Source organism: Gymnodraco acuticeps, unplaced genomic scaffold (genome assembly GCF_902827175.1).
Source record: "Gymnodraco acuticeps unplaced genomic scaffold, fGymAcu1.1, whole genome shotgun sequence".
NCBI classification, from domain to species: domain Eukaryota; kingdom Metazoa; phylum Chordata; class Actinopteri; order Perciformes; family Bathydraconidae; genus Gymnodraco; species Gymnodraco acuticeps.
This window is the reverse complement of record NW_022990981.1, coordinates 913546-927892: the sequence shown is the minus strand read 5'-3', so window position 1 is coordinate 927892 and position 14347 is coordinate 913546. Positions and strand designations below refer to the sequence as shown.

Here is a 14347-nt window from a genome sequence, read left to right as displayed (position 1 = left end):
TACTGACTTATTTATAACAGCAAGAGTCAGCTATCCTCTTTTTTTTATGAAATCATTTTATATTTCCATAAAACTATAACAAAAAACAATTGTCAGACAAAAAAAGGATTTGTACTGAGGAATCCAATGTCTTTATTTTAAGACTTCTCTGTGTTCATAGCAGGATTTCGAGTGATCAGAAGCTGATCAATAGTGCAACCCATCCCATAGACAACAACATTTATTTCCCCCTGTAAATCACCCATGATGGAAAAACACAATTATGTTGCAGGAAGAACAAAACAGTCAGTTATCATACGCTTATCCTGCATATTAATATCTCCAATCCCACCATAGTAGATGTTCAATTATCGGTGTATGCTCCTTTAGAAAATACTGGTGGTCAGCAGGGATAAATAGATGAATTTGTTAAAGAAATGAAAAACACTACTGAAGAGTAATCATAAAACTTTATTATTATGTAAGAAATAAGGATACCAACAATGACATACAATAATACTGATAAATGGATGAGATGTTACAGTGCCAATTCATCATTAAAATCTCCAAACAATATATGGCATGAGCTGAATACAAGGTAGACTTTTGTATCCTTTGGTAATCATTAAGAACTAATTTTCTAAGTAAGACTATGTTAAAGTTAAATAAACAAAACATGGATGAGGAATCCAACAGAAGGCAGAGAAACAGTAGCTGCAACCGAGAATCCGTTTGTCTTGTGCTCTGAGGAGGGAGCCGTGTCTGCAGGAGCAGCACCGTGAGACCCGTCTGATGGTTAGGAGAACTTGGCTGCTTGTGGGGGGGGTCCCAGGAAGCCTCCGGCCTGTTTGGTTGCAGCTCTGGAGGGCGCGAGACCGAGCATCTTCTGAATGTTCTGGAGAGAGGACACAGAACACAACACTCTCAAAAAGGAGAAAACATTTATTTTCTGGACACTGATGAAGTTTCTAGGTGTGTAAACACAAAAAACTCAAACCTAAATCAAGGATTTCTCTGTTGCACAGGCTGATATGTTCCTTTATTGTGGTGAACATAAACATTTTCAACTCAATCTGCTTCCATAGATACTCACTAAACATGAATGTGTTTTCAATATGAAAAAACATTGAAACTATATATATCTTATTTTTGTTTTATTCACATGAATGGGTTAGGGGTGTTGGTTATGGTCTTGTTTTGGTAAGAAAATGGAATGACACAAACTGCATGACAAAGGGGACCGTCCTTTCCCAAAGCATGTAATGGATGTCACAGGGCTCGACATTATAAATGGCCCGCTGGCCCGGAAGCACTATTTAGACACCCCGGGCCAGCATAACGTACTTTCCACTTGCCCGCTCGGGCCACTAAAAATATTGCTTTAAAAAAAATGTCCTGTGGTATTTTGACTAGCAATTTAGTTAAATTGTTTCGTTTATCAACGCTACAACATAGCGTTCCGTGAGTCGGTTGTTGTTGTTGGAGGAAAAGCAAACAGCTGTTTGCTGAGGAGCGCAGCGCGAGCAGGCTCCCGTGAGCGGGACCGCGCTCCTTCACTACAGACTATCACGCCACCTCACCATTCGCCAAAATGTTTTTAATACCAGCGGTAGCCGGGCAAAAAACAATCTTCAAATAAAAGAAAGTCACCGGAGTTGTTAAAGGAGAGTGACAGGGAGCATGAGAAGAAGAGGGAGTGAACGTTTCAGCCAGCTTGATCGATGGAGTTGGCTTCTAGTGGTGCAGTGACGCATCCTAAAACCCTTTTATAATCTATCGATTAGATTTAAGATTCGAAAATTATAAAAGTAGGGTAGACATGTGGAGATTATCCGGCTGAACAAAACGTGCATTTGGGTCATTCTACAGAAAAGGTGGAAGTGCTGTCACTTACTTTTGCAGACACCAAAATACATGACGTTGACCTAATACTCACATTCATTATATATGTTGAATAAATAGAGATTGTCTTTGCAATGGTACTAAATAAAAAATGGTTTTATACGTAAATTGCAATTTATTTAAAATGCCAAGTTCAAGGAACTGCCTTGGAAGTGGAGCCTATAGTTTTAATTTAAAAGATTTTTTTTTCAATAAATAAATCTAATTTATATTTACATAACATTACAAGCATTACATATAACACTGAAATGGTAAAAAAAAACCGCAAATTATTATTAATAATATCAAATAAATTACGTCATTGGTGTTACTGCTACACAAAACGCTTTTATTTTTGAAATAATGTACTGTCTTTGAAGTGCCTCCTGTAACAAGAGATCATTTGAGGCAGTGCAGTGGACAAAGACATAAGGAAAGTCAGATACTTCTTACTTTGTTTGTTAAAGGTGTCATTTTATCTTCAAATTTTACTTGCGTCTTTCAAGTCTGTCATTAGTGTTACTCATTGCATAGCCCTAGGGGTGAACCTTTGAATGGGAAAATGTATTGTATTGAAGAGTTAAACGATTTTGATATTGACTGAAGCCATATTTGGTCTGACACATGGCAGCCATTTTGTTAAAATGGTAGTGTTTTCTCCAAATTGTCACTGGTGTTACTCTTCTTCCTGGTAACACGTAACACCAGTGACATTCCTATACAAATAAGCTTTGTATAAAGTATAACAATTATTAAAAAAATAAAAATACTTTAAGCTCTAATTGTTGTGGATTCATCAAGATAAGAGTTAGTTATTGCTATTTAACAGGTTTTAGATGTTTTTAGAAGGAATATATATTTCAGCAGATTTGTATCACCCAGATTCCACCTTTTCTGTAGAATGACCCATTTATCAAACAGGTTTGTTTTCCACAGACCTTATTTCCAGCTATTTTCCAAAACCCTGTGGAGAAATCCCATTGCTTTTTGTCGAGGGAACCAGCAGCTTACTTCCTGGTTTTAGGATGCGTCACTGGCTGCACCTCTCAATATGATGCCAATATAAACAAGGTCTTCTGTCGGCTCTGTACATCAATGCCGACCTATGCTGACAAGTAAGTGAAGAGTAGACAATATAAAAGGTATTGGCGAAATGTCCCAGCAGTTTAGGATAATGAAGGTTCTAATCTAATCTATAGCCATTACATGTCTAACTCCTAATGACAGGAAGGCAGAAAGTGCATTATACAAATAATAATACTCATAATAATAGCAGAAATGTTTTAACAATGACCACAATATCATTATTTTAATAAACCAAATATGAACAATTGAGGAAAATGAGGAAGAACTAATGATTCAAATGTTGTAGTACAAGTAGTAATGTAGCATAAATTACTATTGCAACAATGTGTTCATTTTCTTCATTATTAGTCGATTTTCTTTTTGGTGGACGAATGCTCCGGGCCAGTGGTTAGTACAATGGTGGGGCCAGTGATAATACAATTCCACCGGCCCGGAGGGCCAGTGGCATTTTACCCTTAATGTCTACCCCTGGATGTATTACACTAGGAATAATAATGGTTGTTTTATACATTACATTACATTGCATTTAGCTGAAGCTTTTATCCAAAGCGACTTACAATAAGTACATTCGACCAGGAAGACACAACCTTGAAGAAAACAGAATCATATAAGTACATCAGGTTTCATAGAGCCAAACATTTCAAGTGCTACTCAACTGGCTATAGATAAGCCAGTCCTTTATTAGTATATAAGTGCTCTGTTAGCAGTTCTTTGTTAGTAATTCTATCGCTCGAGGTGGAGTCGAAAGAGATGAGTTTTCAGTCTGCGCCGGAAGATGTGCAGGCTTTATTTATACGTTTATTAATTGATTGATACGCTAAGGGCAATATTGTTGGCCGATACTGATTTCTGATTTAAGTCTGACCTTCCGCTTCTGAATGTCCTTCTTCCCTAAGAAATACAATTGAATGCATACACAAAACATTTTTATGGACAGCCTGGACACCCCCCCACTCACACACTTTCCATTTCCACTGGTAGAAGCAGACCACTACCTGCCCCCCTCCCACCCCTGATCATCACAGCTGGCCAGGGGAGTACTCAAGACAGGCCGGTAGCCCTGTCACAAACCCCTCTCCCACCACACGGGTTCCAGGCGCTAGTGCCCTTTTGCAAACCAGTTTCTCGTGTTTCCGCCTGGCGGGGTCGGCTCTCTCTGGTTCGCATTTGGAAAAAAAAAATGACAAAAACCAAGAACTGAATACGTCAGAGGGTTTATCGGAGGCTGAGGCCAGAGAAATAAGCAGTTCATGGCGAGTACGGTGTAGTAGGGCTGTGCAATTAATCGTATTTTAAATCGATTTTGACTTGCAACGATTATGAAAACAACGTAATCGAAATAAAACGATTATTATTTTTAATTCTTTTAATTCTTTTTTTTTATTGGTTTTTCAGTTGAATTATACTTAAAGTTCAGGGAAATCAACTGTTACAAATATTGTTCACATTTTTTTTTCAATAAATGGATGTTTTCAATGTAAATGGATAACCGTTTCTAATAATCGTGATATCAATTATTGACCAATGTAATCGTGATTATGATTTTTGCCATAATCGCACAGCCCTACTGTGTAGAACATAAAGTTGTTAAAAGCAGTAGTGCTTAGATTACAAAGTGACTAGAAAGAGACCTACACACTAACCAGGCGTAGTGTGATGCTGATTATTTAGAGAACTCTTTAGTCGAGCTCAGCCCTAATGTACTCGCATGCATTTTCTACTATTGTTGATGTGTAAATCTGTTGGTCACTTATGTGGATTGTTGCAAGGACAGAATATGATATTGGTCTTGTTTTTTCTTCTCTGGTTTATCATCATGAGGTTTGGATGATCTGTACCAGCTGGTTAGTGTCACCAGCTGCTATTAAAAAGGGGATTAACACCCACACCTAATGCTGCGTTCACACCGGACGCAATGCGATGTTTGGGGGCGGCGCGATTACATGTAAAGTCAATGCAGAGACGCGGACAGACGCGAATTCGCTCCGACGGCGAGCATGAAGCGGTGGACGCGGCGCGAATCAGGCGATTGAACTGTGCCGCGTCTAACGCGAGAGTTACATTTTTCAACTCGAGCGTCAAATTCACGTGACGCGTTCTCGTGGAAGCCAATCAGCGGTGAGGATCTCAGCCTGCCGTTACTGACGTTCAACCAGAAAACATCAGCCATTAGCTGTTAGCACACAGAGATCACAGCTCCTCATATCTGTTCAGAAACTAGACAAAAGTTAAACAAGTACAAATCACAGGCTGTCTGTGTCATGGAGAATACAGTCGCTGGTTTAGTTATGTCTGTAGGCCGTTGTTATGAGTGTGGAGTGAGCACAACGTTAGCTTAGCCTGGTCGACCCAATCTCCATTCAGAAAACAAGCATTTTAAAAGGTTTTTCGCCTGCCGTCTGTCTGCAGACTTGTCAAGCATTAATTCATGGTTTTTACTAACCGGTATCAGTATGTTGTTACGTCGGCATCATTTAGAAACGTGTATTACAATTAAATCACAGTAAAATATGTTCATTTTGTTGTAGTTAGCTCCCGAGCCAGCGCGTCTTGTTTGAATGATGCGAGTAAACACAGCTGGCAGCCACGGTGAAACTCGAGCGATTAGAGCGAAGCAAATATTCGCATCGCGTCCGGTGTGAACGCAGCATAAGGCTGCGTTTGGAAGTCTCCTTCTGCTGCTCATTAAAAGTGCTACGTACTTATTTGAAAAATGCGAATGACGTTGTTACACTCTAAAGAAATGTTGTCCAGGTGTAGCAATTACCTGTCTGATGGACATGGTGCAGAGGATGTAGAGGAAGATGAAGGAGCAGTCGGTGTAGTCCTCGCCCAGCAGGTTGCGGTGCGACAGTCCCTGGATGTAGGACAGCGGCGTGAACGGCAACTTGGCCACTACTCTCCCATCAAAGCTGAACAAAACAAAAAAGAGGAGAAAAAAGATTAGAGCTCAAGAGCATGTTTGAAGAAATTGAACAATTTTGGCATAAAAAAAATGTAGGCTATCACCATATAAAATTCTGTTTTATTTCGTTTTTTTAATCAAAAAGGCATTAATGTTACATTAACCCCATATCATGACATGTTACACTTACATGGAGTTGAACATTCCCATCAGAGCGGTAAAGCAGAAGCCGATGGCAAACATGGACTTCATCCGCACCTACAAAACAAACGGACATTTGACAAATTACATTTGACTTTACAATACTATTTTTTTTTATTCATCATGTAAAAGTTAATCTAGATCAAGATTAAAAATGAAATGTCAGGCTATTCTAACAGTGAAACATACACAGGGTATATGCAGGAATCCTGAAGTCAAATTGAATACCTTTTAAGACCTTTTTTAAGACCCTTTCCATACATTTTAAGACCTCATCGCAACTTCGAGTTCTAACCGGTTACATTGGCGACACACTTTACCTCACATTTACTATAATGATTGTAAGATAGCACAACTAAACAGAGTGCAGACAGACTACTGAAGCCTCCTCTCCACATGAACTTCAACCTCTCTGTGAAGGTCAGGTTTAATGCAGTTTGCTGCTTTGTAGCTTCTGTACTCTGTGCTCTTTCATTCCAGTCAAACTCCTCAGAAACCATTAGAAACCAGTATTTGACCAATAAACAAAACAATTGACAAAACTTTGAACTATGAAATATATTAAACTTTGGTGAGCTTCAGCGGGGTAATGCCATATAGGAGCTCCCTCACAAATACCCAGGGGTTAAATTGGGCTGGGGCTGTCCGGGGCTAAGCCCGGCACATAGGACGATGCTCTGACGTCATCACCCTCACACATTTGTCATATGTTTACAAAAAACGATATATATGTTAAGACTTTTCTCATTCTTAATATAGACTATATTTAGGGTCGATATGTACCTTACTATACCATACTTACTGTACCATATACCTTACTTTAAAATAGCAGATCTCTGTGACCGGATATTGTTTGGCTTAGACCCCGGCCCCACGAGGGGTAAAACGCATACGCAAACGCAAAAAAGTATTCCGTTCACACGCATTCGATTAATTAACGTGTCCGTTCACACTAGACCGCTGGAAATGCTGGAAACGCTGTAGTACATATGCCAGGCCTGTAAGTGGCGCTGCTGCCACCACAAAATACACCAAAAGCAGCGAAGAAGACCCTGGAGCATGGTTGTTATGGTTGCCCCTCTGTTTATTCTCCGCGGCGTGTTCTCCTGCTGTATATCTCTCAGGTAGTCCACCAGCAGATAATCGCCGCCCCCCCCCAGAGCGGAGCGAGGCAACGAAACTTAAAATAAGAAGCAGCATTTTATGGCACGCTCTGCATGGGGCCACCTTGAGGGGGTTTCCCGATATGTTGTTTCAGTAAATTAAAGGGTGTTTCATGTTGTCGTTGCTGTGGACCTTCTTAATATCTTGGAAAATGCCGTTTAATACTTTTTAATAGCCTTAATTTTCACTAAATTGATTTATCAACTTTTAATACTTTTTAAGACCCCGCGGACACCCTGATACAATAAACTTAAAGGTCACCTATCATGCTATTTTTAGGCAATAGCATAGCTCTCAGATATATGAAAATATATAAAAAAACATGTCTATGAAGTGTTTTGCTCAAAATACCAAACAGATCACCCATTCTAGCCATGCCTCATATTCCTCTATTTCACTTCCTGTTTCAAAAGTGCTGATTTGGGGCATAAAGCTTTAAAAAATTGATTACAAAAAAGGAGGGGGCTGAGCTCATGCGGGAGATTCTACTGGCAGATTCTGCGGTGATGAAACGCCATATCATGGATTATCAAGGATTCTTTCTGAAACAGTATGGAGCTCAAAGGCTTTCTCTCTTGCCGGTTATACCACAAGGTGAGTTCCTTTTTATTTCCTGCTTCTTCACACACACGCTCTCCAGTACAGGTTAGCTCTGAGTGTTAGTGATGCTAATGTAAACACCGACCATATTACGTCCAAAACAGTCGGGTATTGTTTCTGATAGCAACGTTTCTGATAGGGCCATGGGTGTAAAGCCAGCCTACATTTCAGCTATTACGTCATATCGGAAGCAAATCTGGATCAGCTCCGTTGTAGCCCCGTTTTTAGAGATTTGGGTACGGAGGAAAAGAGAGAGGGTTTTATTTTCTGACGCTGCGTGAGTTCCCCGACACACCGGGGACACATATTTATGTATGACATCAACAAGTGCATTTTGCATAATAGGTCCCCTTTAAGACATCAAAAAAGTACAATACAATAGTGTGATAGACATAATGGTTAAGGTAAGTTGCTCGAAAAAGAACTATCAATAAATAAGATATAATAAGATAAAACAGAATGCTAAATCAAATACTGTAGAATAAATATTGTGAACTGTAATACTATATAATATGTCAAAAAAACTGCTGATCAATATATATATATTAGGGCTGTCAAACGATTACAAATTTTAATCAGATTAATCACAGCTTAAAAATTAATTAATCATGATTAATCACCATTCGAACTATGTCCAAAATATGCCATTTATTTATGTATATTGTTGTGGGAATGGAAAGATAAATGAAAGAAGGCGGATATATCCATTTAACATACAGTATCTATGTTTATTATAACGTTTTTCTACGTGTCAAAATGAAAGACAACCCACAGTCCTATCAATCATCAAACCGTGGGGACTTAATTCATTATGTGTTGATTTCTATCAACGGGGGAGTACTTCAGGAAAGTCGACAGAGGGGGGGGGGGGGGGGGGGCTAGTGGAGTACTTCGTGACCACAGAGTGTGAACGTTGTGATCAGCTGTTTTAGTGCAGTTCTCCAGTGAAGGGGGGGGAGTCTCCCTCCGCAGCCGGTTGGCGTAGTTTTGGCACAATTCCGTTGTACAGACCGACGTTAACAGCAGCCCTGTCTGTGCACACGGAGACCGACTCTGTCGTCCGGTGATCTAACCGCCTTCTGGAAAAGCTTCACAAGTACATCGGTACGCAAATGCGCTTTGTGACACAAGTGACGGTACGCATTTCAGATTACACACATAACCTGCGTACCAGTTATGTGCACCCCTGTACTACAGCAAAAGTATTCTCCGTCGGGACTTCCTGCAACAACACCACGCCGTTATCAAAGATGTTCTATTGAGAAGACGATCACTACGTGACAAAAGTTTTCAAAACCGTGGCTACTGAAATCAATCTTACTAACTGCTGTCTGTGCAATTTACTCCGCGCGAGTTGGCAGACTTTATTTTGCTTACTTAACATCATTTTTCATGGTGGGGCTAAGCCATTTCTTGGTATGGGTGTAGCCTACCCCAGCCATACTCTGGCGCTGCCACTGGTATGGGGCGGGCCATTCTGCACATGCGTTAAATGCGTTAAATATTTTTAACGCAATTAATTCAAAAAATTAATTACCGCCGTTAACGCGATAATTTTGACAGCACTAATATATATATATATCTAAACTACATTCAAAACAACCAAAATCCCAATATGGGCTCCTTTATAGGACAATAAATGGATTTAGCTCTAACCAGGGCATATGCAGGAATCCTGAAGTCAAATTGTAAACCTTTTAAGACCTTTTTTAAGACCCTTTCCATACATTGTAAGACCTCATCGCCACTTTGAGTTTTAACTGGTTACATTGGCAACACACTTCACCTCACATTTACTATATACAGTATTGATTGTCCTTCCTCCTTATTTTCCAACCATTTGGACGCAGACTTGCATTTCCCCATAACGATGTTGCTTAGCAACCGGCGTAAACAGACCTTTGCGCGCTATCAAGCAGTGAGCGTGCGATGTCCTGTTCAGATGACTTCAAACCCAACGGGATGCCATAAATAAACTTCACAGAATCACACTACACACCTACGCAATGATTACATTCAGGCAGACTGTAGAACACAACCTCTTTGGACACTTTATATACTAATTGAAAACAAGCTACAAAATGTAATACCTTGGAAAATGCCGTTTAATACTTTTGAATAGCCTTCATTTTTCGCTAAATTGATTTATCAACTTTTAATACTTTTTAAGACCCCGCGGACCCCCTGTCAAACAAATGAATTGTCTCTCACCATAGACAAGTCTCTGTTGTTGTTCTTCAGCTTCTCTTCTTGTCTTTCTGTAATACACAGAGTCATAGATCACTCATCAGTGTCCAGTTCAAGAGCAGAGTGTGTTTTTATTTGAAATGTATCAACCATTGGTTAAACGCAACTTATTACACAGTCAAATTGTTTACTGGCAACTTACCAATTTTTTTCTTCTGTTGACGTCCTGCAGATTCTGTGATGGTTTCCTTTTTCTTCTCAACTAATAAACAAGCAAAAGATAATGCATTAAAATATCTACAGGAGAGCAATACATGCAGCAATTACAGTAGTATGTCACTTACGTTTTTTGCTTTGTTTTTCCACTTCAGCCTTTAACCTCTTGTACTTTTCGGTACGATATACTAGAACCCAAGTAATACCTAAGGAGAAAATCAAAATACATGTGAATTAAATAATAACAACACTATTTCCAGTATCTGACATTTTATTTAATGGATCAAACAACAAGAGCCATTGCTGTATGATGATCAACACATTTATTTCAGATTTATATATATTTATATAAACTCTGTTCATAATATTCTACAAAACACTGTTATTAAGATTTGCATATATTTGCACATCCCTAGAGTTAGGTGGAGGTATTATTTGTGTTTAATTGAGCAGTTTTATTGGACAAAGATTCATAATAAGCAGTGGATAGTAATACAAACTGTAAACACATTTTGTAGCCTCTTGTTTGTCAGTTTTCTGTCAAAGTAGAATTAAGATGCCGATGCTAAACTTAATTCATTTTTAAATTATGCTTTAGAAAAAGTAAATGCACAGGAAAATCAGCAAGTGAAAATTAAAGGAATATTGTTATTCTTTGATTTTCCTGTATTGAAGAGAACGTCAAATAAGAAAGGCCTACAGATACTTTAGATTTGTATTGATATCTTACTTAAATAGCATGGTTCAAATGCAGAGAAAAACTTAACTTGATCATATGGAATAAATAAAGCCTACTTTAAACCAACATTACTAAAAGCGGTTCACACGCTTCACGAAAGACTCTTATTATGAAATGTTACCGGAAGTTGTATTCGTTACGCTGTCTGATTTGTCAAGCATTAGCTTCGTTAACTAGCTAGCCCATTGCTAGATCTCAAAAGCGATACACCTAGCAATTCATCAATAGTAATGACGTTAACCATATTTCCTTTATGTGTAATCCAGAGTGGTTAATATAAATAACGTATTAATATGTTTCCTTGACGGTAGTAACATGCGGTCTGCCTAAGCTTCCCGTCGGGCTGTCAGCAGGTTCACTCACCCTCGGCGAGCAGCGCCGTACACACGGAGATGAACACGATGAGGATAGTGTCGGCGAACATTGTGCTCATGTTTCTGTAACCGCTCCGTTAAATGTTCCGTTTTTCCTACCGCACAGAGAATAGTCTTAATGCTCTTAGAGGCTACACCATGAGCACATTACACTTGTTTCTTAGGGCTTGTCAGCATTAGAGACGGGGTCATACGATGTACTTCCGGTTCACCGGTCTCAACAATAATCAGATTACCGAGTGCAACTGATCTATGGTAGGCTATGGTAAAACAATATACATTTTATTCTCAATAAAACACTGTCATACAGGTGTTGATTTAGCCACAGTATTATTGTGAGGTTTCGTGCCAGTGGATTGGTTTAACGTATATTGCAAGAAAATGTGCACCGAAAAATCAGTATAAATGCTTTTATTTGAAATGTGGTCAAACTCAAATTAGGTGTAGGCTACAATTAAACAAAGAAAATGACAATGTTATATGCATAAGGGCACAATAACACAAAATACGGACATTAAACAATACATATTAAGACATTTTACACATTTGTTGTGTTTTATGACTATTCTCAAGTTCATGTTACGTTTCAATAGTGTCTCATTTCAGTTTTGAATTGTGTGTGGTTTCTTTTTAGTCTATTTGCATTTTGAATAGGCTGCGCTGCAGTACTTTTTATTTAATAGAGATGTATTAGAAAAAAATCCTTTCCTTTCAATATCAGAATCAGAATAAAGTTTGCAGGTACATTTACACAAGGAATTTGATTTGGTGTATGATGGTACAAACATAAAGAATCTGAGAAAATAAGTTGTAAGAGGAAGTCAAAAATATAACGATAATACAACTATAAACTATTTAGCATATTCAGCTGTGTGTGTGTGTGTGTGTATATGTCCACATCTGTAGCCTGTTATTGTCTCATTATACCGCACTGTGAATGAATCAAAGTAAATATATAAGTCGTCATGAACACATCTGTCCATCAGACAGAGGGCTGCTGTGCCTCCTGTCATCATCAATGGACGTCTCTTTAAAATGACCGCTCAGAGGAGAGGAGTTCTCATTTCTCTAACCGCCTGCTGCTTCTCCTCGGTTCCCCTCCTCAGTCCTCCGCTGGCATCTCCTGTGGGCGGGACTAAGTATCGAGGATAGGAGTCGAGGAGGGGACATTTAAGAATTGAGAAACCTCTTCTGATGGGTCCTCCACATCCATGGTCCTCCACGGCTCAAGCCCCCAGGAAGTGCGCCGGACTCAGATGAAAATATTCGTACTGGCCAAACGGCGGTACTACACTTCTGTTTGGTTGCCAGGCCCGGAAATACTTTTTCCCATTGACTTACATGGGGAAAGAGTGGTCTGTAAATCGTTGGATAATTTTTTTAAAACTAAATAAACTACCCAGTATTAACACTTGTATAGCCCTTATTAAAAACATTCGTTCCTCAAGTTGTAATAATGTGCTAATAACGTTATTCTGAGAGTTATTTCCCTCTGCATTATGAACTCGCATCTAACCAACGGAACCGCGCCAGCCGGCACGTTCATGTTACGTGTCCCGACCAATCAGAGCACAATAGAGGTTTCTCAATACTCAAATTTCCCGTCCTCAACTCCTCGGTCCTCCGGTAGTGACCCGGAAATGAATTTCAGCGCGCCATGTTGAAGGACATCTCATTTCTCTAAATGCACTTCGAGGACCGAGCATCGAGGAGGCTCTCTGGAGGAGCTCTAACCGAGGAGACACTGATGCATCCTCCACTGCCATGGATGTATAATAAGAACTGGATACAGCGTGGGAGGCGGGGCCTCATTCATTCCTATGACGCTGCGTCCACACTACAGCGTCGACAGCTTCAAAAACAGTTTCCAACGCGTCTGCCCATTCACTTTGAATGGGGTGATGTCACGTTGCCTCGCTTTTCGCCGAACTGAATAGTGGGTAGCATAGCGGTCCGTCTCCGGCGTCAGAAGTTGAACAATGTTCAACTTCTGACGCCGGAGTAGCCAGCGCCAGCCAATCAAATCCCGTTTCTGAAAATCTGACAGCTCAAGCGCTAGCCAATCAAACCGCGTCTAAGCTGGGAGAGATATCCCGCCGTTGATTTCTATACTTCAAAAAAAGATGGAGGAGAAACTATTTATCGCCGTAGCAAATCACCCAGTTTTGTATGACCAGACCCTCTTCACCTACCGGGATACAAACCGGAAGAACCAGTCATGGAGGGAGGTGGCAGAGACAGTGGGTGAAACTGGTAGGTTTTCGCCTGTTTGGGGAGTTTATATATATATATATTGCTCGCATAAAATCCCCGGGGTTTTTTGCTTTGTATGTCGGGGGCGGGAGATTCATGTGATTGGTTGTTGGTCGCGTTGCTCGAATAAAATCCCCAAGCTTCAGACACGCCCAGCTCCAAGCTTTTTTTGAAGCTGTAGTGTGGACGCTCCGTGAGAGTTGCTCATTAGCGCATGATGATAAAATGGCCCAACTTTTGAGAGAGCGAAACGTCACAGATTACCCGGCATGCCTGAGGAGTACCCGTATGTGCGCTCATAGCGCATGCGCAACTTTAACCAAAATGCTCGTTCACATCAAGCACGTCAATTTGCGTACACGTAACAGCACCGCACGTTCATGACAGCACGGTAATGATTTGTTATTATGATGGATTTGATATTAACGAGGCGGCAGTTAGCAGCTAGCTAGTAATTATGCTAATGTGACATCAATCGTTATGTACTTATATTACGCTGTAACAGGATCTAGTGATATCCAAGCAACAGAGCTTCATTTAGCATGAAAGAATGATTGCACTGTATATATATATATATATATATATACTTATAATAATAAGTTATATTAACTTTATTTAATACAACATTTACGGTACAAGATTTAATCATACAGTCCATGTAGTATGATAATGAATTACAGCAAACATGTGCAATATATCCATTATTACAGCTCCGTGGGATGGCAGTGAGACGATATGGGTCCGTTCTTATTGTGCATCCAT

At 39.7% G+C, this 14347-nt stretch overlaps 1 protein-coding gene across 1 annotated transcript; it reads right to left on the bottom strand.

Annotated features, from left to right (window-relative positions):
* Positions 1-430: 430 nt before the first annotated feature.
* Positions 431-11556, bottom strand: tmco1 (transmembrane and coiled-coil domains 1). Its single transcript, XM_034235639.1, has 7 exons — positions 11322-11556; positions 10348-10425; positions 10206-10265; positions 10028-10074; positions 6042-6109; positions 5714-5858; positions 431-874 (listed from the first exon to the last, which is right to left on the bottom strand). Exons 1-7 carry the CDS (start codon positions 11389-11391, stop codon positions 776-778), a joined length of 567 nt encoding a protein of 188 aa, XP_034091530.1. The 5' UTR covers positions 11392-11556; the 3' UTR covers positions 431-775.
* Between the last annotated feature and the right edge of the window lie 2791 nt (positions 11557-14347).

What these genes read in the sequence shown, in the direction of transcription:
- tmco1 (XM_034235639.1), bottom strand. Translation starts at nt 11,391, where the DNA reads ATGAGCACAATGTTCGCCGACACTATCCTCATCGTGTTCATCTCCGTG. An exon ending in TACGGCGCTGCTCGCCGAGG is followed by an intron (nt 10,426 to 11,321) that starts GTGAGTGAACCT and finishes TTTTCTCCTTAG; the next exon opens with GTATTACTTGGGTTCTAGTA. An exon ending in ATGGGAATGTTCAACTCCAT is followed by an intron (nt 5,859 to 6,041) that starts GTAAGTGTAACA and finishes TGTTTTGTTCAG; the next exon opens with CTTTGATGGGAGAGTAGTGG.